This window comes from Ambystoma mexicanum, chromosome 1p (genome assembly GCF_040938575.1).
Source record: "Ambystoma mexicanum isolate Mex_15411 chromosome 1p, UKY_AmexF1_1, whole genome shotgun sequence".
In the NCBI taxonomy this organism is placed as follows: Eukaryota; Metazoa; Chordata; class Amphibia; order Caudata; family Ambystomatidae; genus Ambystoma; species Ambystoma mexicanum.
This window is the reverse complement of record NC_090921.1, coordinates 84,049,703-84,073,937: the sequence shown is the minus strand read 5'-3', so window position 1 is coordinate 84,073,937 and position 24,235 is coordinate 84,049,703. Positions and strand designations below refer to the sequence as shown.

General features: G+C 45.1%; 1 protein-coding gene across 2 annotated transcripts in view; it reads left to right on the top strand.

Moving 5' to 3' along the window:
- KIF1C (kinesin family member 1C) overlaps nucleotides 1-24,235 on the top strand; it is a 1,865,342-nt gene that overhangs the window by 308,228 nt on the left and 1,532,879 nt on the right. For both annotated transcript variants that reach the window (XM_069643618.1, XM_069643608.1), the window contains exon 5: nucleotides 22,751-22,930. In XM_069643618.1, coding sequence (XP_069499719.1) covers nucleotides 22,751-22,930 — 180 coding nt within the window. The remainder of the gene's footprint in view (nucleotides 1-22,750; nucleotides 22,931-24,235) is intronic.

Below are 24,235 nucleotides of genomic sequence, written 5' to 3'. Positions count from 1 at the left end.
GTTCTCTTCTACTCATAGCCCCATGGTGGCCGGCCAGGTTTTGGTTCTCAGAACTTCAACACCTGTCGGTGTATCCGCCGATCGGGGGTCACCGGTGACCCCAGATCTACTTCACCAGGGGGAACAGCAGCTGTGGCACCCCTCGCCACAATCGCTCAGCTTGGTGGCATGGTGCATGAGTTCAAGTCTTTAGAACATCTTAATTTTTCTGCGGATAACATGGGTAGTATCCAGGCAGCCAGAAAACCCTTGACTAGGTCCCAGTACAAAAGCAAATGGCTCAGGTTCTGTCATTGGTGTTTAAGTAAGCAGTTGGACCCAAGGGGGATGGGGGGCTACAATTGACACAGTACTGTCCTTCGTATACTATCCTTTGTCATTGGAGCATCCCTTCTTGGTCTTTCACAAGGATAAGGTGGTCCTACGGACAAATCCTGCTTTCCTGCCTAAGGTGGTGTCTGAGTTCCATCTGAACCAGTTGATCTCCCTGCCGGTCTTTTTTCCGAACCCTACCTCAGAGGCAGAAAGGGTTCTGCATTGTCTTAATGTCAGAAGGGCTCTTAAGTTCTATCTGGACAGAACATCTGAATTTAGGAGTTCTTCTCAACTGTTTGTGACCTTTGGTAACCCGCAAGGTAAGCAGGCGTCTAAGGTGGCTATTTCTCGGTGGATCGCCGCCTGCATTACGGAGTATTACACCGTCCAAGGGCTGAAGCCTCCTAAAGTTATTCATGCACACATGGTACGGGGCAAGGCAGCTGCGGTTGCCTTTCAGAAATATGTCCCCTGGGAGACCATCGCGAAGGTGGCTACTTGGGCCTCCCCATCTGCTTTTGTAAGCATTATTGTCTAGACATGAGCTCAAGATATGATGCTCAGTTTGGTCAGGCTTTGCTGAAGAACCTTTTTCAGTAAGGGTTTTTTTCCATCCACACAAAGCTCCTTTAAGGATTGCTTGGGAATCTCCTATAAGTATGGAGGAAAGGGGAAGGGACGTAGGAGTATTACAAAGTTACTCACCGTAGTGACCACCTTACTACTAGTCCCCTTTCCTCCATATGACCACCGTGCCCTAAAAGTTCCTCTGTCATTGCTAAAAGATCTTGGACCTGGCGATAGAAAAGGACTGATGGGCGATGCGTGGGGTGGAGCCGAGATGGGCGGGGTTGCGGCTGCGTGCCGGGCCCCGCGCCAGAAAGAGAGGAAGGGCAACATTTTTGCAAAATTTTTGGATGCTTTTTACAAAGTGCTCCAGTCCCGTCCCACAGGACGGACGCATGTCCAATGAGTATGGAGGAAAGGGGACTATGGACTAGGAGTAAGGTGGTCACTACGGTGAGTAACCTGGTATATTACTGACTGATTGGAAAATGTAAACGTGTATCTATTTTTTGTGTATGAATAACTAGGTTCAAAGGAATAATTATTACAAAAACAATTACGTTTTCCAGTTAAAACACTTGTACCCACTTGCAAATACTCCCATTTGACTTGCACATTTTTACTCCCTAAAAAAAATCATTTCACTCTCAACTTTGAAAAATAGGGAGTAAAACACTTGCACGTCAACATATTATCTGGGGCACCGGTTGGTTCAGCCAACAGGAGATCTGTTTGCAACAGCCCAGAATGCAAAATACCCAAGCATTGCATCCAGGTTCCCAAAAAAGTGGTTGCTCAGGCACGCACTGTGGATTAATTGGTCATGGATATTTCCTTACACTTTTCCACTAACACCACTACTATGCAAAGTGGTACACATGTTACTTCACAAATAATTAACTCTATGCAAATTATCCCAAATGCACACCTTTTCTCCAGGGAATTCTTTGTCTAAGAGGGCAGTGCTATTTTAAACATAGTTTGATCAACCCATGACAGGCTTTTTACAAGTCTGTCAGGACAACTATATACCTGGTTTCACCCTTATTAGGGGTCATCAGTCCAGTATAGTCCTGTCAGCCTTGTGGTTGGAGCATTTGGCCATGTTTTCACAACACCAAGAAGGTTATGGTGGGTTTAAAAAGGATTGTAAAAAAACCCTTCACCTGCATTTGGGCTAAATTGCATAAACACAATGCCTTGCGGTTGTGGCCTTAGAACTGGAGATGAACTTCCAGCGATGGCTACTAGGGGCACTCTGGAGTGTGTGACTTGACTCATGGATTTTCCTACTTTCACATTTAAAGGTGAAAGGTTTTTTCAAACCTTTTTAACCCCTTAAATGCTAAGGAGGAGCTATCTCCTCAGCACTGCAAATTGTGCACTCTCGAGTAGCCATTTTGCACTCTTCCTTCCCCTGTTAAAACGACTCTGGAACCAGAAGCACAATAAATGTACTGTGTGCCTATCCGGTACAGGAATTCTAATGAAGTAATACAGTAGTCTTACATGAAAGTCATTTTCTGATGCTTGTGTATCTGTGTAGAATCACATGCTGTGCATATGGTCCGACATCCAGTGGTAACCACGGAGTATTGCATCCTGTCTTTCGCGGACCGAAAGGGGATTTCGGCATAGGCATGTCTGTAACACTATCCCTATTGTGACGTGCAGTGTACCCAAAATTCCTCACAAGCCGAGGTCCCTCAGATTGTGATTTTCCTCCCAGATAACTGGTTGCCCCATTCCGGAGCTCTTCATAAGAGACATTGTTTATCCTTGTTTACTGACTTTGTCGCTTATTTCGCCAAAGTCACTTCAACGGTGCATCAAAGACTACGACGAAGACTGCAGGCACTTTCGACGGCGGTGGACCTCGACGCCTAAGATCCGGCGACAGTCTTCCACATGGCTGGGCCCTCTGGCCAGCCTACACAGTAGTGAGTGGGGTCAGGGTGGTCATACCTTTCGCTATGTCTCTCCTCTTTCCCCCCTCTTTACCCTCTAGGTCTGGGCCCCATTTTCATTACCTTTCGCTATGGAAAGGTCACCATTTAGGTTCTGCCCCTCTTGCAGGGTCAGATACCCGTGGAAGGACAAGCACGATAAGTGCAATAATTGTCTACGCCTTGACCACGACAAAGTGCGGTGCGTGACCTGTAGACTCCTTCGACCTAACACTTGAGGAGCGCCGCGTTAAGTGGTGGGCTACATACGGCATGTCGCGGGCTGGATCTTCTCCCCTCCCCCCCTCCCCCACCACACCCGCCGAAAGTGACAAGGGCACTAGTGATGACCAAACATCCATATCGGATGCTATCGACCTTACGACGGACACTTCTAGGTCCACCACGCCCTACCCTGACCCCTCGAGGCCTGTTGCAAGTCGCGCTACGGGGTCAACATCCGGCGACACCCCTTCCTCGGTTTCAACGGTTCCGCCAAAACGTGTTAAAACACCAACAGGACCGCCGAAAATTTCGACAGAATGCTCTGATCTGGAAGATCAGCCTTCCCCACAGCAGCTGCTTGCGACTAGGCCTTCGAAAATTAAGGTTGCTACCTCAAAAGCACATTTGGCAGGCGAAGCGTGCTCAGCTGATGCTCCGACGTCCCCTAAGGCCCCGGTAGGACAAAAATCTACCTCTAGGGTACCTAGTCAATCGGTAGGCAAAAAATCTACCACTAAGCCTCCTAGTCGTACGGCACGCCCCGATTCGCCAGACATTGCCGAAAGCATTGCGAGGATTACTTCGGCAGTCGGGCTGATGTCTAAGGAGTCGTCAAGGCGCAAAGAACGCGCCTCAGCACACCGATGCTCAGGAAGACTTCGAAGATAGTCAGAAGCCTTTGTCTAGCACTATTAGTAATACATTTCCGCGGCAAAGGGAAGAAAATGAAGATTTTCCACCTTTTGCACATTCTGGTTAGTCTAAAAGGACCAGGGAAAATTTTGAAGGGTGCATGGACCGCTTGGAAAAGGATTCTCTTTCAGAGCACCCTACCCAAGAGACCTCGGGAGGATCCTCTTTCCTGGAAATTTAGAACCTTCTCACAAACATTTCACTTCTATCCACCTTGAAGATGAAATTCAAATGGTCACATATCAAGATATTGATGATGAGGAAGAAGATAGTACCTTCCTACAGGACTACACTTCAGATGACTAGGCGGTTGCCACGGACAACTGGGAGGGCACTCGTCAAGTTGAGACAGGGCCTTGGGCGCTCTCGACTCAGTCAGGACACAGATGTCCTATGTTTGGACTACCCTCCTAACACCCCGGCCCGCCAGGCTTCACCAGTAGACGATCAAATGGCCTTTAATGTCATCTTAAGAAGGGCAGCCGATTTTATTTTCAGATCTCCACCCAAGAGGCCATACCTGGACAAGATTTTGTGGAGGGCATTCTTAAAGACAAACCCTCCTCCAGTCAAGCCATTCCTCTCCTATACTCCCTTAAAAGGAGATTGACTCCTTCTCTTGTCACACCAGCCCAGACCAGGGCAGTAAATCCAAGGGTGGAGAAATTATTTCGGCCATCGCATACTGACCCTCAATATATTAAAAGCCACACCACCTCAGATTCCCTAGTGGTTACCACTTGTTATGGGAGAGGCACCTCCTGATAAGGAGTCAAAAAGATTATATGCCTTGGGTAAGCGTATTAACATGGCAGCTGCTTTTACCACGCGCATAGCAAACACCAGGTTGCTTGTCAGTTGTGCCGATGCGCAATGGAACCTTATACAAGGTCGTCGCCAGGCGGTACTAGAACCCTCAAACTACTCGCCATCGTGTCCGAGGGCAGGCAAGTCAACCAAAATGTATTAAACACTCTGGACACTACGGAGACGGCAGGAAGGTCACTGGCTCAGGGCACACTGCTTAAAGGGCACGCTTGGCTCCGAAACTCGAGCTTCTAGCCAGAGACCCAAGCAGCTCTTATAAACCTATCGAAGAGTCGAATCTCTTTGGTAAAGCAGTCGACGATACTCTGGAGATGGCCAAAAAAAGAGCACAGACTCTTAAGTCCCTGCATCAAATCACACATAAACCCTCCCCCAGAGGGGCAGCGGTTCCCGCCGGTCCTTTCGAGGCCAATCCCGTTCCGCTCAAAACACGTACACCATGGGGAAACAACTGGAACTCATGACAAGCATCCAGCACCCCCGCCAACTATCCACCTAGGGGTCAGGAACGTGAGAGAGGCAGAGGGCCACAACTCCAGGGGTGCCACAGCCTCTGGTCAGAAATGACCTACGGATCCAGGCTCCCTCCCACGTCACTCCGGTCGTGTGGCGCTTAACATCTTTCCTTTCGGCATGCGAGGGGATTACATCAGACCAGTGGGCTCTAAAAACGGTCGCCCACGGGTACTGCGTGGAATACACCCGACCACCATATTTCAGACTGCCCAAGACAAGACGCATGACGCCAGACCATCTGTGAATCCTGAAGCAAGAGGTGGCAGCAGTCCCAATTCTTCAGGTAAACAAGGGTTTCGAAGGGATTGTGTCCTCCGACGTATTCCTCATCTTGATGGATCATCTCCAGCTTGCTGGCCTCGGAAAACATTTTTTCAGTAGAGGGCGCTGCGCGTCGAGGTCCCTCGAGCCGATGTCCCTCGACAGCCTCCGTTTCGGCGCCGACGTCATCATGCGTATAAATAGACTTGCGCAGCGTCCGTTGCTTAGTTCCGTTTTTCCGCGCTTCGTGGGCCTCGGAATCGCGTTGCTCAGTTCGTTAATCGGATATATTCATTATTCCTCGAGAATACCAACTCTTACTCGATGGCTTCCTCATCCGAACCGACGACTCCACGGTCCGGCTTCAAAAAATGTCGAGACTGTGGAAAGTAAATGTCGTTGACAGATCCTCATAGGATCTGTTTGTGGTGCCTGGGATCGGAGCACCAATGTTCGGAGTGCGAGGACTGCATGTCCATGATGGCAAAAGCCTTGAAGGAGCGTAAGGGGAAGCTTGAGAGAGGTAAGACAGTTAAAACTCCTTCAAAAGTTTCCTCGGCAGAGTTGAGACATGTCTCCTCGCCGACACCGGAAACATTCTCATTCTAGGTCTTGAAGCAGTTCCCACCACTCTTCGAGATCCAAGCATTCGAGTAAGAGACGTCGAAGATCCCCTTCCTCGGTTAGCGAACTACAGGCCCTTTTAGTTCTAGACCCTTTTCTTACAGTCCACAGGGATAAGGTGTTTCTGCGCACTAATCCCAGTTTTGCGCCTAAATTCATTTCGAAGTTCCATGTGAACCAAGCAATCGAATTACCCACTTTCTTCCAGAATCCCACTAGCATGGCCGAAAGAAGCCTTCACACACTAAATGTGCGCAGGCAAGTCATGTTTTACTTAGACAGAACGAAACCACTGAGGAAGACAAGCCAGTTTTTCCTTTCAGTGGCAGCTGATAGAGAAGGTGATCCTGTCTCTAAATCGGCTTTCTCGAGGTGGATTGTCAAATGCATCACACTATGTTATACTCTTGCTAAGAGAGACCTGCCCTTCAAGCCTAGAGTACACTCTACTCGGGGCACTGGGCCTTCATTGAAAATGTTACCCTTGAGTCCATTTGTACACACCTTTACAAAACACTATTGCCCAGGCACTCATTCTAGGTCTGATTCTTAGATGGGACAAGCAGTATTAATACATCTTTTTACTACTGTTCCTTTTCACAACCCACCTCCAACTCCGGATACTGCTCGCTAGTCTTTGCACAGCATATGATTCTAAGCAGATTAACAAGCATCAGCAGCCATGCATTACTCACCATAATAGCATTTCTGATGATTGTATCTGCTTAGATTCACATGCGCCCTCCTGCCTCCCCGCTCGTGCTGGAAGGAACATAGACGTCTTACTATTTTCTCTCTTTATGTACTCACTCACAATAGTCTGGGGCTCCCTCATGGCAGAAAAAATACAATCGCAGGGACCTCGGCACGTGAGGGATTTTGGGTACACTACACGTCTCAATAGGGATAGTGTTACAGACACGCCTATGCCGATGTCCCCGAAAGACAAGTTGCAATACTCTGCGGTTACCTCTGGATGTCGGACCATATGCACAGCATGTGAATCTAAGCAGATACTGTTAGGGAGAATTCTCATTCTATGGCTAATTTCCCTCACCTAATGAGTCCCCCAGCAGCTTCGCTGGATTTCTGGAGTTTAGTTTTCCACTTGATAAGAGTGTGAGCCTTTTTCCCACTCTTACATGTGTTTTGCCATGTGTATTTTTACTGTTTGTAGTGGGTTCTGGGGGACACCACTCCATGAACTCCGCTTTTTATGTGTGTTACACAGCACCCTCAGTGCAGTGACACAGGGTTGTCTTTGAGACTTCCCACTGACTCCATTATTTTTGGGGCTCACTACTGTCCCCCAGAAAACAGGTAAAGTTGCCATTTACTTTACATAGTCATTTAAAACTATAGACCAGTACACCCCATCTTACATGGAGTACTGGAAAGGGTTAACTCCTATCCCTTTTTAATCTGTGCCTCTCTGAGCTTTGTTTGGCTCTTTTTAACATTCAGACTTGGCTGGTGGCAGTGGTATCTACCCTAACCTTTCTACTGCGGTTATATGAATGTGGTACTGTTCCAGGTTATCATAGTTGCCTCAAACATAAACCTGCTTGACCAAATACTTTCTTTTGGCTCCGGTCGGGTTTATTCGCCATTTCTTTTTGTTAAAGTCCTTCTTGTGTGTTACTTTGCGCGGCAAACTAGGTTTGCCTCCTTTGTTCACCGTCTTTTGGCGGGCTTCTTCCAAGAAGCCCTCCTCTTGGTGCCTGGGTGTCTAGGTGGGCTGTATGTGAGGGAGGGGCATCCTTGGAAACCCGCCCCCTGCACAGGGTATCCTTGGAAACCCAAGTCTCACTTTGGCATGATTGGCTAAGGTGGTTGTCCGGGCCGGACAACCCCCCTGCTGCGTGATTGACAGCCAGGCTGTGTGAATGGGGGATTCTCACATAAAAGGCAGGACTCTTGGGCTGGAAGTCAGTCGCCACTGGAACTGCAAAGAACCGAAGAGAAGCGGAGAAGACGGCTGCTGCAACTACCGAGTCCCGGTGAAGCCCTGCTGCAGTCCTGAGCCATCTACCCTTCAATGACGAGAGAAGATCCAGTCCAGAGTCGTCTTCCCTTGAGCCTGGTGGGATCAACCAGTACATCTTCCACAGTCAGAGGATCCTCTTCGTGGTCGAAAACGCTGCACACTGCTCTAGTGGTCCGGATTGCCATCTGTAGAGCATCTCCTGTGTAAATATAAAAAAATAATCAGGATGAGAGATCCTATAAGGGATTGTGTGGTTTTGAACATATACATTTATTTCAAACAACACCAAAAATTCTTGGTGACTTTGTAATTACTTTACAGTGCTCTCGATAAGCACGAGAGTAATCAAGAACGGACAAGAGTGATTCTATTCGGTGATAATACAAGGTAAGTATCCACCTCTGTGATGATGAGGCGCAACACTACACATGAGAGCACAATCACGAATGATGATAGGAAAATACCTATGGTTGAACAAAGTGCACCTGGGACGGAGAATTGTCCAGGGAGTGGTTAACACAGGGTGTACACAACATTTTCTACTTAACATACACAAAGTGGGGTGTAAACGGTTGTGTCACAGGGGATCGACACAGGTGTATTTCGGCCAACTCGGGCTTGATTGGAGCCTGTCTGTGTTGGCCTTCGTCAGGATGAACACCAGTAGCGGTGTTGTTCGTGTTATCTGTTGATGAAATAAGGGCTGTAAGGATTTCGGGAAGTTATTGAATCAGTAAAAAAAACTACTAAATAAGGCTTAATGGTGCCAAGATGATACATCACATGGTGTATCGATGTCCTTACTTGCTGCTGCAATAGCAGTGGGATGCTGTATGCGGTCCTCGATTGGTTACTGGACTGGAGGAGTGTACCTTTTATTCACTGTCACTGCTGCTGGCCTCATCCCTGGGTAGTGCAGATCACTCCAGACGTCCTTCTTGTCTCCACGATTAAAGCTCCGGGAACTGTGAGTCTGCAGGAAACTACCAGGAACAACTGCCGTAGCACCAGCTTCTTCATAGAATAAGGTACTGTGTCCAGCTTCGAGGAACTAGGGTGAACCCTTTTCTCCTCATCCAAGGCTTATAACTTTTGCTTCATCTGTTGACAATATCCAAGTACTACTGGCAATCTTCAATCGTGAACTATCTGACTGTGTGATCCTCGACAACAGGAACCCGGTTCCACTTGACACTGGCGCAGGCCTATTGACTTTTATCTACGTGTCAGTGTTCTCTGATTCTGTCTGCCCTGACAAAAGTATTGCCTATTATTTTTGTCCCCAACTCTCTTTTGTTAACTCGGGTGCTAAGTTTTTTTTTTAACTCTGGTAACATTTCTGGTATGCGTATCTTTAGTAAGACCGAACTGTCATTACTGTCAAAAAGTGAAAGCATATGTATTCCCGGTAACGCCTTTTGTTTCATAACACCGGTCTGTCAAATCCTAAGGTACTTCTCTTGAGTTGTTCTGCACAAAGAGAATTGGTTGTGTGTAGTGTATTTTACGTGTGAAAAAGGGGAAAACTAGGCTTCTTGGTACAGCTGGTCGGTTGGGCGACTCATTACATATTTGAATCAGAAAATCACTCTTTATGACTAAATGAAGGTGGGGGACAGGAATAACCCCTTACTTCCAAGGAATTTATAATACTTCGTTGCAGGTCACTGGATTGACGGTAAGCCAAAGAAAACCCGTCAAAACCTAAGATACAAGTATGTCAAAGACATAAGAAAAAAATCCAGGACAATGTGCCCTTTAAGGTTGTGAAAGGTGTTGAATTTTATTCTAATTTTCCAACTTAGGAACATCCTATATTTAACATTCGCCCTTATGGTGATAACACGTGTTTCGGCCCCATGTGGCCTTTCTCAAATCAGGGCTAGTGCGGTCATACTAGTAATGACAGACATTTATGAAGGGAAAATACGCAATATTTAAGAGTCAAATATTTGTGATGCCAAACCAACAAAACAATTGGACAATATCATGTGTTGCAACATCCAATTAAAAACAACAAATCACCATGATAAATAAAGAGAAACATCATAATCAACAAAAAAATAGAGAAATAATAGGCATCATTACAAAAAATAAATCGCAAACAGGTCATACATATATGATGTTAATGGGGCAAAGAGAAAAAAGGGTGGGGGGAAGACAAACACACATACAGAGACAAGAGATGGGTAATCAGTCACGGTTTGTCTCAGGCTTGAGTTTGTAATTCTAACAAAAGTTTCTGAATAAGCTAACTTGCCCACACCGGAGGTGTGTATCTCCTCTTGCGATAGGAATATGTTGGGCCAAATCCCATTTATATGTAATCTATTGTCAAAACAAATTGGATTTTTAGTTCCAAATCATGCACCATATATTTGTATTATGAAAATGATATTTCATGGGGGCAGAACATTGACTAGGCTTCAAATGCTGTGAGTAAGCATCTTCTAATGTAGTAGAAGCTATCTATTTGGATAACCTCTTATTAGATGCATACGTTATTATGTATTAACAAACGCTTCAAATGCGCGACAACATAGTAATTCGTTTGGTTAGAAACCATCTCTCTATATTCGCTCGTGTTGTGATCTTATATCAGACATTTCTAAAATTCACGGCGAGAAATTAACTGGGCCCAAAGGCCAGTGTAAAACGATACAGCGCTGCGCGAGGGCAGCGAACACCACTCACCACCTAAGCAGAACTGGAATCACTTGCATTGGATTCGTACAGAGAAGCCGGCCGCCGTTTTGGGACTGTTTGTTTAGTTCCCATGGCGACACGACGCCAAGTCCACTGCTTGGCTTTCTTTGCTAAGTAACTGGTGCACATACTGAAAAACCCAGCATGGAGCTCCTGTTCTGCCTGTGGTTGCACGCGTACGAGTGCTCAATTTAGCATGAAAACAGGTCATATCAGGCAAACTGCGTTCTGAGACAGGTCTCATATTTACAAAGATGTCCAAATTATGTTATTATAAATTCGTTGTCAGAGTATTTCACATTTACATATTCCCATCAGGCTAGTCCAAGCGACATGTCTCAGTACTTAGTCTGCATGAATGACTGCCTTAAAGGTATATACCCATTAAACTCCTCTGATGTATTCTTTACCTATGGTATCCAAATTATTGTAACTTACATATTTTTGTAGCATGAGAGCATGTACATTCCATTGTATACTTAAAGCAAATGGTTATTTCAAGAACGTTGGAGAGTGTCAGTATCAAATAAGCATTATGTAAAAACAAAATTATTGATCCTTCGTGTAACTCATAATTATTTAACACAAAATAAACTAATTCTGGTCCAATACAAAATAGAAAAAAATAGAAAAAAACAGATAACCAATGACACAAAATAAATAAAGTAAGCAAATGGTATTGGAGTATCATTGGCATATGTGTTTTTGACGCAACATAAACTTTTTCAGATCCAGTGCAAAGGAAGGGGTAAAGGTGAAATTATTTGGCATATAATAAGTATAGTAAGCACATCGCAGTAAATAATCACCGTCATATATATGGTACAAAACCAAATACAATAAGGCAACTAAAAATGTTTAAAGTTCTATAAAAAAGATGCCATTTTAGTATCCTAATTCAAACCAAGCATGATTGTGTTGAAAAAAACAAATTATTCTTGCTTCCGCTTGTCTCAGTGCTCGAATTGTCTCCACCTCTCTTATTCAATTTAACATATTGTACGCCAATGAATTGGATATTGGTCTTATCATCCATCTGATGGTTCCTTTGCCAATGTACTGCTAGGGGTAAGTTTGGATCTTGACTTCCAATTTTGGCCATGTGCTCCGGTATTCTGATCCTGAGCTCTCCTTTTAGTGCTTCCTATATAAAGTTTTGTACAGGTGCACTTGATGGCATAAACATATTTTGTTCTAAGGTTAATTGAATGCGTGATCGTAAACACTTTTCCATTTTGTCCCTCTAGGCTCTTGGTTCTGTCACCTGCAAATTTGCACATACTGCAAAAACCACACTTTCTAAATCCTTGTTCAATTGGATTGAGCCAGGTGGTCGCACGGTTACTTTGTGGGTCTGGTAACAGGGATGGGCTGATGATTGTTTTGATTGGATTGGCTTTTCTGAAGATAATTGTTGGTTTATCATTAACAAATTTGCACAGATGTTCATCCAACTTTAGTAAGTGCCAATGTTTCTGTAACGTTTTTCTGATTAGTTGATGATCTTGATTGAATTGGGTTATGAACATGAGTTTCATTTGTTTTTCCTTGCTAGGTTTCTTTGTAATCAGTGTTTCCTCTTGTTTTAAATGTTTGGTTTTCTCAAATGCTTGTTGTAAGCATTTGTTAGAGTAACCTCGTTGTTTGAAACGATTTCTCAAGAGTTCACATTCTTGTTTAAATCTTTGGTCATCCTTGCAGTTGCGGCTTTGCTCGGATATATTCACCAAATGGAATGTTATGAATAGTGGCTTGTTGGTGACAACTGTGTGCGTGTAGAACTGAATTAACTTCCGTTGGTTTTCTAAAAGTCCATGTTTCTAGATGCTCACCCCGAACATGAATAGTCAGATCTAAGCAGTTTATTGATTGCGTATTGTATTCTCCTGTAAATTCTATCTCAAATGGATTATGGTTCAGTCTTTCAGAAAATTCTTTGAATGTAGTTTCTGCCACATCCCAAATCAAAAAAATGTCGTCTATATACCTTGTCCAAAGTTTAACTTGATTCTGAAATGCTGGATCTTGATACACTGTATGTTCCTCCAACATCCCCATAAAAATGTTGGCTAGTGATGGTGCGTACTTGGTGCCCACAATGGGCAGAAATGCTATTACGGTGAGTAATTGTCACAACCCTCGCCCAAAACCCCCTCTGACAAACCATTGGCCAGGTGGAGTCAGCACTCAGGCCTCTAGAGCCTGGCATCCTCTTCAAAAGCCCTCAAGGGGCCAGTCCTGGCGCCTATGATGCCAGGCTCATAGACCATGAAAAACAATGTGCTTGGGAACTGCTTCATTGTATTGTCAGCCAACATGGAGGCATCCACATAGCTTGGTTCCTAAGAACCAAGCTATGTGGTCTAGTGTTTTGGGTGTGGTAGCCGAGGGACTACTTTACCTGGACTATTTTGTTGGGGCTATTTAAACCACACCCGAGCAAGACAACATGCTTCGCGTTACTTTGCAGCTTGCAACGTGACGCTCACCGTGTCTAGCTATTCCCCTCGAACCTCGGAGAAGCGCAACCTGCAAGGAGACAAAAGCAACAGAATTAGCAGCAGCATCTTACCTGCAGTCTTCATCTTTAGCCACTCGTGCTACTGAGAACAGCTTCCTCGAATCTGCACGCCTCCCGGACAGAACGACCTGAAAGAGGAAGATAGAGGCAACATTAAAGATAGCAGCAGAGAAATTTGCAAATTACGAACTGCTCAAAAGGCTTACCTGGCTGGTCACCTCTTGGCTGGCACCACTCCGGACATTCCACTCGCGCTGAAGAACACTGCGACCTCCAAGGAAGGTAAACACAGGTTAGCAAGGGCAAGACATCGCAGCGCTGCGCATAGCGCTTACTTACCGCATCATAGTGCTCTTAATGCGCCATCATTTACCAGCGGGGCTCAAACAAGCCAGTTCGGCACGCTGAAGCTCTGCATACCTAAGGGGGAAAACATTTTAAACAAAGAAAGGCATGCAGGATAGCAACAAAACTAAAGAACAGCAATAAGACCTACCTGAACAATATCAAACGGGCCAGCATCAGTGAAGTAACTGGACTGCACACGCCCACGAAAGACTACGCGCCCCTGCAAAGAAGGCAGGGCGGAGGGCACGCCTAACTCTACCACAAAGTGAGGAGAGGGCCCTAGAAGGGCTGAAATCATACAGAGGTGGAGGGAGGATACTTACCCCGGTCGGTCAGTCTTGAACACAGTCCTCCTGTATTTGCAGGGAGAACCTTCCCCGCAGACCACATCTGGGCAAAGCTGAGAAGTATACCAGCGAGTAACCCAGCTGGGTGGCGTCCCTGTGGATACCAGGTGAGCGTAACAGAAATGCATGTCATATTACTGTATTAGAAAACATTTTAGGGAGTAAAGGGTAGCAAAAAATGTTAGTAATCACTGTCACAGATGGCCTTAAGAATACTGGCACTCCAGAAAAGTGTTACATTTTTCCTGAACTGAAATTAGGTTGAAACTTGGTGTGCAAGGGCAGCAGGGACACAGTAAAGGCGCTAGTCTCCTGTGGGCATACCACAGCTCTAGTGCAGGATTCCATGTCCCTTTTGTTGGCAACTAGAGAACAATAACTCCTACTGTCTGAAATACTGACTCGATTGATGGCCTAAAGCCTGAGCCTGCTCTGTTTTCACTCCCTCCAGGGTTCTGATAGGTGGAACGTATCCTAACATCTCCCAGTAGGGTCTGAGTCTCTCAATGACATGAGGTGGCTTTTGAAATAAATAACAAATTATAATAACTGCACATTTTCACATACTCTCCTCCTTTCACACCCGTATGTTCCTGATAGTCTTTCCATTCCCTCATTCTACTAATTTTGTCAGTCTTCCTATCAGTCTTTCTCTTTGTCTCTCTCTTTCCCTCTCCCGCTCTGTTCCATACTTCGGTCCCTCTGATAAACTGTGATCTCTCTTTGGTTACGATCTCTCTGTCTGGAGGCACCTCTGCTACTTTCCCCTCCTTTCAATTTTTCTCTCCCTTTTTGTCTCCATTCCATCTCCTTTTCCCACTTCACTCTACTCTCTCCTACTAATACCCTCTTCCCTCTGGTCTGCACTACTCAACTCTAATCCCGCTCCCTCTTGCATTCACCCCATCTCACTCATCCGCTAACCATCAGTTACACCACTCATTAACCACATCCACACTCTCCTAAAGTACCACTTCTCTCACTGATAAACCCTCACCGTTTGCAAGCTGTCCGTCTCTTCTATGCGCTGCTCCACTGTCCTTCTTCCACCTGGTCTCTTGGTCCACCTTCTCTCCATCCAAATAACCCACAGTCAGCCCTCATGTACGCCCCACCCCCATTTATACATTTCTGTCTGTGGTTTGTCCTTCTCTTCCCCCTTCCCATTGGTTGGAGTGCTCACCTGGGCCAATCTCTGCCTGGCTTCTCCCCAGGGTTGGGTTCACACGGGTGCAAGTTTACAAAATGTTACTTAAGGCCTGGCCTTTACCCCCAATGCGGATCCGCTGGTGTTTCGTTATTGCTGCTTGACATAGAAATTGCTAGTAATTGGTGTGCCTCATTGAAGCCTCTGTATAGCGGTGAATGGTAAACTGTTGCTTGCATATTCTCTGCTGTACGTCGTTTCTCTTTCCTGTGGGTCGGGTGATTCCTCGCTTGCCGCATGTGTTTCTGGTGATTAGAGTTCTGAAAAGGAAAGAGAGAATACAGGCCATTATGTTACAAGGCAGGCATTGTCTTTGGCAGTGGTACCCCCTACGTTTAACCAGGTACATAAAGAGAGGGGCAGAGACTGGGGCCCTTCACAACTCCCTCACCCCTCTCATGGAACAGGGTGGTGTGACGATTCACGGGATCTCATTTCTCCCCAGAGGGGGAACCCTTCCCTGTGAGGCTATGGAGGAGAGCCTGCTACATAACATTCCTGCTATAGGTGGTGGAAAGCAGTACCTCACAGGGAAAGACTCCCCTCCTGGAGATGAGGACTACCTAAACCCCTCTTTGATACCATTGAATCCATCAAGGCCTCAGGAGAAACATCCTCCACATGTCCGTTTATTGTAATACCACACCAACTCCCCATCAGACAGACAAATCTACTGAGAAGGTGAATACAAGAAATAAAGATTACCCATTGGTTGGAAGCCAACCATACTGGGGGTAAGAGTATTAAGTGAGTGAGCAAGAGCATTCATGAGAGAGACACACAAAGCATTATGATTCTATGCTGGGGAGGGCACCAATAGTTCCCCTTGAAAACAGAAGGACTAACGCATGTTGTAGTTGGACCCATACGGTTCAAAGCTGGCCAGAGAACAGAGCCACAGGAGGTCCTTGGTTGAGAGGACGCCACTAACCACGAGGCGGAAGAACCATGGAGAGGGCAGAGTGCCAAACTGTCTATGCCCAAGAACGTGAATCTAGATGGTGGAGTGGCCCTGAAGAGGTGGACTGGCAGATCCTCAAACACGGAGACCACAACTGGATACTGGTGCCGGAGGATAGAGAAGGCCCACTAGGCGCGCAGCCTGAACCCACAGGAAGAACCAGTGACGCCAATTCATCAGAATCGAGGTAACGGGAGAGGCCGGAGAGCAGGGAGGGGGATACGGCAGCAAGAGTCTCAAGGGCATAATCCTACTCGTCCCTGTGGTTGTGAATACCTTAAAAAGGGTGAAGGACAGTTAATTAGGACCACAGAGTAGTTGAAGTACAATCAAAAGATAGAAAGCCATCTACACACTGCAAGAAACCGAAGGGGATATGGGTCAAAACCCTACTGAGAGACCAATGAACTCTATTGAAAGCATTAATGATAAGCAGAAAAGGTTGGAAAATGCCCTAGAAGAATTAAAGGATTTGATTCATGTGGTTACCAATAACTATTTGAAAATGGACTAAGGCTGGAAAAAGCCTGTCCAGGAGAATGGCATCCTTTTCCTGGACCCTTTTCTTTTCCTTTGGTATTTCATTGGTGGTAGGGTTAGAATAGTATAGCTTTTGACAGAGGACGGATCATTACTTTGGACTGCCATACTGATGACCAGGCCCATAGTTCATTTTATGTTGGGTAGGCAAACGTTTGTGATCGGGACAGATAGGCCTTTTTCTTAATATTTTAATTAAAATAATTGCAAGATTGCCACAATTTGGTCCACATTCTGACTTACAACATTGGGCTATGGCTCACCGCCTACTAGGCCCCCTAACCAAGGTTGGGATGGATCCATGTCCTCACATGACCAGGTCATGGCCCTGAACTGGTCAGTCTTCAAAAAAACTTGTTTTGCAGAGTTTGAAGTTCCAGCACTATTTTACTCCTGGTGAACATTTTATCACTGGCAGGCTTCTTTCTCAGCCATTTGCAGGCACTGTGTTTTGCTCGAACTACATCGGGTAAGGGCATTATAAATCTCGAGGAAGATACCCACATATGAAAGCAGAAGCCCTGTTTGCTATGCCATTTTTTATTTTCTTTGCAAAGTTCTGGAAATGTAGGATAGCGTGTGGAGTGACTATAGGGAAACACTAGTGCAACCTGCAGTCACTCACACCCTTGGGACCCGCAAGCCTGTTAAAATCTACTTCTGCGCTGCCAAACCATCATATAATGTGGGAGAGCACTTACGGACCACACCAGACGTGAGGTGATGCAGTAACCCCCACCCCCTGGCCCACCACAAGCTTTCTAATGTTGGCTCGATTTATTTTTCACACCTCGACCCTCAAACCCTAGTTCGGTACAAAAGTTGCAAATATGAAAACAAACCATTGACATGAACAAGATTGGCATGCACAGTACTGTATTGCACTAGCACAGACTTTTCACATAGCGCTGCTGAATATCTGTGAGCCGCTCACCTGATTTGGATGAGCAAGAAGGCATTCGGGGGGATTGGCAAAACGTGTAAGGAGTAGCGACTACATGCCGGAGTACATCGAAAACCAGCTGTAGTTTAGATTCCTCCCTTCTACCTTTCGGCAGCAGAGGGCATATGCTGGCCAAGAACAGTATGTGAATAACCTCTTTACCTGAGCCCTGAGGTGTGAGTGCCAGGCGCACAGGAACTGAATGTTCCAGCCCATACTGAGAGCTCCAATTTGGTAATTAATGGAGTAGCGGGACCTGGCTGTTGAGATGAGATGACGTGTAGTGAAGCTCCCTTAGTTCGAACCCACCCCTCAATACATGGAGGCAGGTTGCCTTTGCCTCTTCCAGTGACAAAAAGAAGCAAAGGTAACGTTTAGACAGAATGAGAAAGAACCAACCGGTCCAGCCACCTGTGGCTCAGTAACTCTGAACTTGCGATGACTGGGTGCTTTTGGGCATCATTTGGGTTGCACTAAAATGACCTAAATAAGCAGGAAGGGCAAGAATGTGGATACTAGAAAAAACTAACATTGGCACACTTCTAGGTGGTAAATCGGGTGCATTGGTTTATCATCCTAGGGATAAGACATACTAATAAGTAGTACTGTGGTTGAAGAAGGAGCACAATTTGAGGCCAGAGCTGCTAGGTTCGGGGCAACCTCAAGTTCCTGAAAGGCTATGTTCGATCTGGCTTACAGTTGGAAATTGTTGCCCTAAGAATGACAACGTAATAGAATCGCTGGGTGCCAAATTCGATGACTGCGGATGATAAGTTCATCTATGGAAGTGTCTTTGCCTTTTCCCTTTTCCCCTTTCACAACAGATAAATAATCCTTACAGAGATCAATGAAAGCACTCCAAGACGAATAAGAGGACATAGAAAACAGATTGTAGAGGAAGAGTAGCCACCTTAAATAGATAAAAGCAGAACGTTACAATATAAATATAAATTAATTTGTCTCTACACCATGCTTCTCAGGCAAGAGAAATTAGTCCATGTGTGCATGGACTCACAGGGTGGCACTTCCAAAAGGGGGTGCCAATGTCTACCTCTCAATATGCTAGTGAACCTACATAAGGTGTTCACCAAAGGAAAGAAACGTTCAGCCAAAGGTTTAGGATGCAAGATCTTCTTTGTAGCTTTCCCATGACATTTCACCTCCTACTCTTGCAAGGCAAAAGTGACTAAATACCATAAAAGAAAGCTTGAACAAAAAATATTTGTTATATTCACTCCATTTGGATGGAGAGAATTCTAAAATGAACATATAATGCCTTGGGCTTGAAGAGTGCATGAAACGCTTGGGTAAATTTTGCACCCCATCAGTTGAAATCCGAAATAGATCCTCCAGATTGAACTTTTAAGAAGCTAAAGATGAACAATGCTCCTCCTGGCAATGCAATAAGGAAATACATCCTCTAGGTCCTGCATCCTCATCTTAACCACCATGAGGGAGGATGCCTTATTGTTAACAAGATAGATCGATGGTGTCACCATCCCGTGCCCTGAAGCAGACACCAAGGTGTGTCCACCCTTGAGGCGATGGATGCTTCTGTGACGTTTGGTTGACTGCCACCACAGGAACTACATTCCCAATGATTCCAGGCACCCACATGTTCAAACACAACCAATGGCATGGCAAGTTTGGGCTAGACAACACAAACGCTAAAAGTATCTGCTGAATACAGAGCGCAGCTTCTCAGCCAGCATTCTGTTTTCTGAGTTCCCTGATCGAGGGTAGCATTACCTTGTTTCGTATCTCTGGATTACTAACACTGCCTGTCTCCCGGATTCCTTCTGCTGTATGTTCTGGTTTCATTATTGTGGCAATCTTCCCTTGTTATGACATCACTTTTTGGATTGTTGCTTCAAATTGTTCTTCGATTCCATTTTATAGTACTCTCTGCGAGTGTTCCTCCATCATCTTTTCCTTGGCCTGGTGCCTGTGTCATGAGGCTTTTTACCTAGGAAGACCAGAACTCTTGAAGACTTCAACAAGTACTGCATGTGGCGGGGTTAGTTGGGAAGGAGAGGGTAGTATTGGTATTTCTTTTGTTAGTTAATTACCTTGTTGTTTCACCTACCTCTTGCAGCATGGGAGAGATGATGGTGACATTCTTCCCGACTTTTCACTTGACTCCATTGTGTAGGGGGGTTTTGCTATTCCTACACCGTGTGGTCGGAAGTTAAGTCTTTACTCTTCAGAGGGGCACCAACATTCTTTTAGGGAGCTACCAGAGCAGACAATGGAGACCCGTTTGGGTTTTGAATGTCGTCTGTTATACCTTGGGTGCCCAACATCTGGAAAGTCTGATTCCAGTTTGACCAATGTTTACCAATCTGCACCACTGCAGTTACCCTTGGGCTATGGTGTTAGTGGTTGTTTCTGCATGTCTAGCCCATTTAAGCCACCGCTTGATATGTGCATGTACTCTGCTTCTGAGTTTCAATGCGGAAAAGGACGTTTACATGGTTTCTTATCCGATTGAATGTGGTGGGGGAGGACTTGGCGGGAATCGCAGAGTTTTCGGCAGTGGACTCCAAGAGACACATTTACTCTGGGCCTTCTCTTCCAATGCAAAGCCCGTAAAAGCAGTTTTTTATGTTCGATAAGGATTTTTGAATTTTAGGTGAAAGGCAAGATAGTCATTTTAAGGACAAGATTATGGTAAAGTCAGTTGGAAGGGAGTGGTTTCAGATGATTGCAACCTGCTTATCCTTAATTAGATTGTTCTTCAAGGGTTGTTTTATTTCATGATTTGAGGCAGCTTCCCAAGTAAGAGAGATTATTCTTTCCTATTGCATGTGCATGGCACCTTCTCAAGGATTGTTATATTGTTATCATTGGGCCTAGTTAATCAAGCTAAGCTAGAGATGCTGAATACAGTTTTATGTTTGTTTATTGAGTTTATATAGCGCTTTACACCAAAGTGCTTTACAGAATAACAGGTACAGTAATGAATGAAGCATCATTTACAAATATGAAACAAACCAGAGGTACAGTATTTAGAACAATTTACTCAGGGGGGATGGAAAGGAGGGAGGGGAAGGGGGGGCCCGGGTGACCTCCTACGCACTATGGTGGTTACAGTATCCAATTTGAGGTCATTGGGAGGATGGGGAAGGAGAGGGGGGAAGGGAAGGGCGGGAAGAGGAAATGAGGGGGGAGAGAGGTAGGGAAGGAGAGTCGGGGGCGAGTGGAGAAGGGGGGCTTTCAGGGAGGAGCGGAAAGATGGGTAGGTGGGGGTGGAGCAGATAGGGAGAGGTAGTGGATTCCAGTGGAGGGGGGGGCCAAGAGTTGGAAGGAGCGGAAGCGTAAGGAGGCTCAGGGGGGTGGGGGTACAGTGTGTAGGTAGAGATCAGCTGAGTGGAGAGAGCGGGAGGGAGAGTAAAATGAGAGGAGGGAGGAAAGATAGGGGGGGGGGCAGGTCATGGAGAGATTTGTAGACCAGGCAGAGGATTTGAAATTTCAATTGTGAGAGGAAGGGGAGCCAGCCGAGTCGAGGGTGAGGTAGAAATAGTCTCGAGGGCCAACAAGACATAGATCTACTCATTCCACAGTATTGGTTGTGCTTCGACTGGGATGAATTCTTCACACTGGATTTAAAGGTATTTAGAACCAGTATTTTTCGGGAACCAAGAAACAATTGTGAATCCAGTAGTATGTACTATACTAAAAAGTTAAAATGTTCAAGTTGCATGCAGCTAATAGCCAGACATAATAATATAACTTGCCCCTCAATTTTCAGATACGCACACAGCACACCATTGCTAGCGCTATATAAAACGAGCATTTTATTCTCGCCAAGAGCCCATTATTGTTCACCAGGGCCTGCTTGCTATACTATGTTGGCAAATAGCTGGGATGCTTTTGAGGCTGTATGTAATGGCACGTATGCTAGACTGAACAGTGAGACACTGAACTCAAGTTAGTTTAGTGCAATTCTTTATTCAAATTAAGCAGGGTGTTAATGCCTAACAGTTTCTAGGGGTATCACCACAACAAAGATTCTAAGTTTCAAAAGATGTGGGGGCCAGGATAATAGAACTACAGTGATCCACCTAGGGATTATAACACCCATCCATCCCTCTAGTGTGCTGTTTTTAAGTCTTGGTCTCTTCCGAGACGCTACTCAAAAAAAATGAGGACTCCAAATGTGGGTGGCTAACCGAAAGCAAAAAAAAACAAACTACGGCCTCGTTAGTTTCCACAGTATGTTGAAAAAGTAGCTGTAACTCAGTTATGGCTACTTTTTTGGCAGTAATGGAATTACCACTGTTTGTTACTGCATCACCTTTTTGAGTTTGACCTTAAAGTGGAGGATTTACCTCTAGCAACATGCTGGAGGTAAATGTTCCACTTTTAGAGGGCTAATTGGGATTAACACTGCCTTGCTACCACTCGTAATCCTGTGGTAAATCCACAGGAACAAGTAGTCATAATGGTAATTGATTTTGCTGGTTATAGCGCAGATTTCCCGTCCAATTGTTGCCACACTTACAATGGTTGCCACTACATGCTGCAAAGACCAAAGCACCACCGATTTATTCTGTAGGGGTACAGGATTACTTTATTTCTTGCATAAACATGCATGATTTTTGGTTAGAGGTTAGGCCCTGCGTCAAAGAAACTAATTTTACCCTTCCAGAGGACAACAATTTGTGTTACTGCCTACCTCTAGTGCTGAAGATGGAGAGAGTCCCTGCTGTGATACAGTTTGAATCAACATGGTGCTAGCTGCTAAATGGAGTATTGTTTCAAGAATGATGCACCATCTAATGTGGCTCGCTAAATTCAGCGAATGTTTGACTCCGCTTTTACTTTGCTTTCTCCATGGTTTCTATAACTTTGGGCTCCCTTCATACCACTGACAGCACAAAGCTTTGCGGTTCATTCAAACTTTGTGGCCTAGGAGTTTTCATGGTCCAGGCAATGGATATTACAAATTCATAAAAAACTGACTGGAGATAGCACATAATGTTGAAGCCAAGCAACTCCTGATGAGAAGAAACGTAGAGGAAAATCCTTGGAAAAATATTTGTAAAACAATGTTCTCAAATCCTTTTTTCTGGGCCCTCACATCATAAGGCCACACCAATGAAGAAACTGTTCTCTGCGGTTGATCCTGGTCATATTATTTAGCATCTTTTCTCCAAAGTAATATTTAAAACTATTTTAAAATGTCTTTTTTCCTTTTTTACTTTTTCTTTAGAGTGAAGATCCTAACTTTGCCTCGCAGCAACAGGTCTATAAGGATATTGGGGAAGAGATGCTCCTGCACGCCTTTGAAGGCTACAATGTTTGCATTTTTGCATATGGACAAACGGGAGCTGGCAAGTCGTACACCATGATGGGGAAACAGGAGATGGATCAGCAAGGAATCATCCCTCAGGTACTGTTCTCAGAAAAACAATGAAATGTTTCTACAGTGGTCATGTGCAATCCAGAGGTGGAGAGAAGGTAATTGGAAAATGACTGGAAAATAAATACGGATTTGCTCCGTTACATACCTGCAAAGAAGACAGTTACCAAACCATTGTTGTTTAATATAATTTCGATGCTGAAAACATTCAGAATTGGCCACATGGACTCCCAAGCCATAATGTGTTTGAGTCCACTTAAAGGAAAAGGTGCTGGGGAATTTAGGGGAAAACTGCTCTCCTTAAAATAGCTCTCACTACATATTTACAATTTGATATGTACCAGTAAACACCCTTGGCAGTATTTAAGACCAAGCTGATATTCACCTTCTAGCCAGAGGATAGACCTCCTTTTCCTTCCCCAAGAACGAACTGCCCAGTCACAACTGGATGTAAATCCATGTAAATATGTAATCCTGTAGCAGCTGGATTTTAACGTCCAACTAGGTCATATTTTTACCATGTTGTTCTAATCTGTCCACCATTCATGTCTCTGCATCCTTTACTGCCAACGCCCAGCATATCGCTACACACATTTCAATCGTAACTCTTTTAAAACACCCAGAAACAGGACTGTCTTTACTGATTTTTTTGTTTTTTTAATTTATGGCACTTCTGGTAGTATTGCCAATTCCATTACCAAAATAAATGCAATATAATTACATTTGAGGCTTGTGGAGCTGCTTAGAATCCCATACTTTGCATTGGCCGACGTCTAGTTGTAGGCGCGGAGTACTGCACATGTTTTTGAAGTTTGAAAAGGGATGTTGACTGGGCACGATTGTAATATTATGCCTCGTGTGATGTCTACTGTACCCATGAATCCACACGCCTCAAGGTTCCTCAGATTATTTATTTCCGCCATTGTGGCTAGAGTCCTGTAGTTTTCAGAGTTATTTACCATTATCACTATTTTGATGCTTACCCCTAGATGGACATTGTGACGGACGATCGATTCCGACTGCCGAGCCAGACAATTGTTCCGGTGGGAGTCTTCGGCCTAGCAGTAGGGAGAATGGGATGACCAATTCCTTTTCTATCAAATAATGCATACCGCCACTACTGCATTTGTCTTGCTGCCCTCAAAATTCACACTCACCATGGAGCGAACTCCCTTTTGAATTCTGTCCCAAATGCAAAAGAAAATATCAGTGGAGGGACACTCACCAAGTGTGTTACCACTGCCTTGCCCGAGATCTCCAAGAGACGCGTTGCGCGTCCTGTAAATTGTTTAGGCTTAGTATTCCAAAGAAATGTCGCACTAAGTGGTGGGCCGC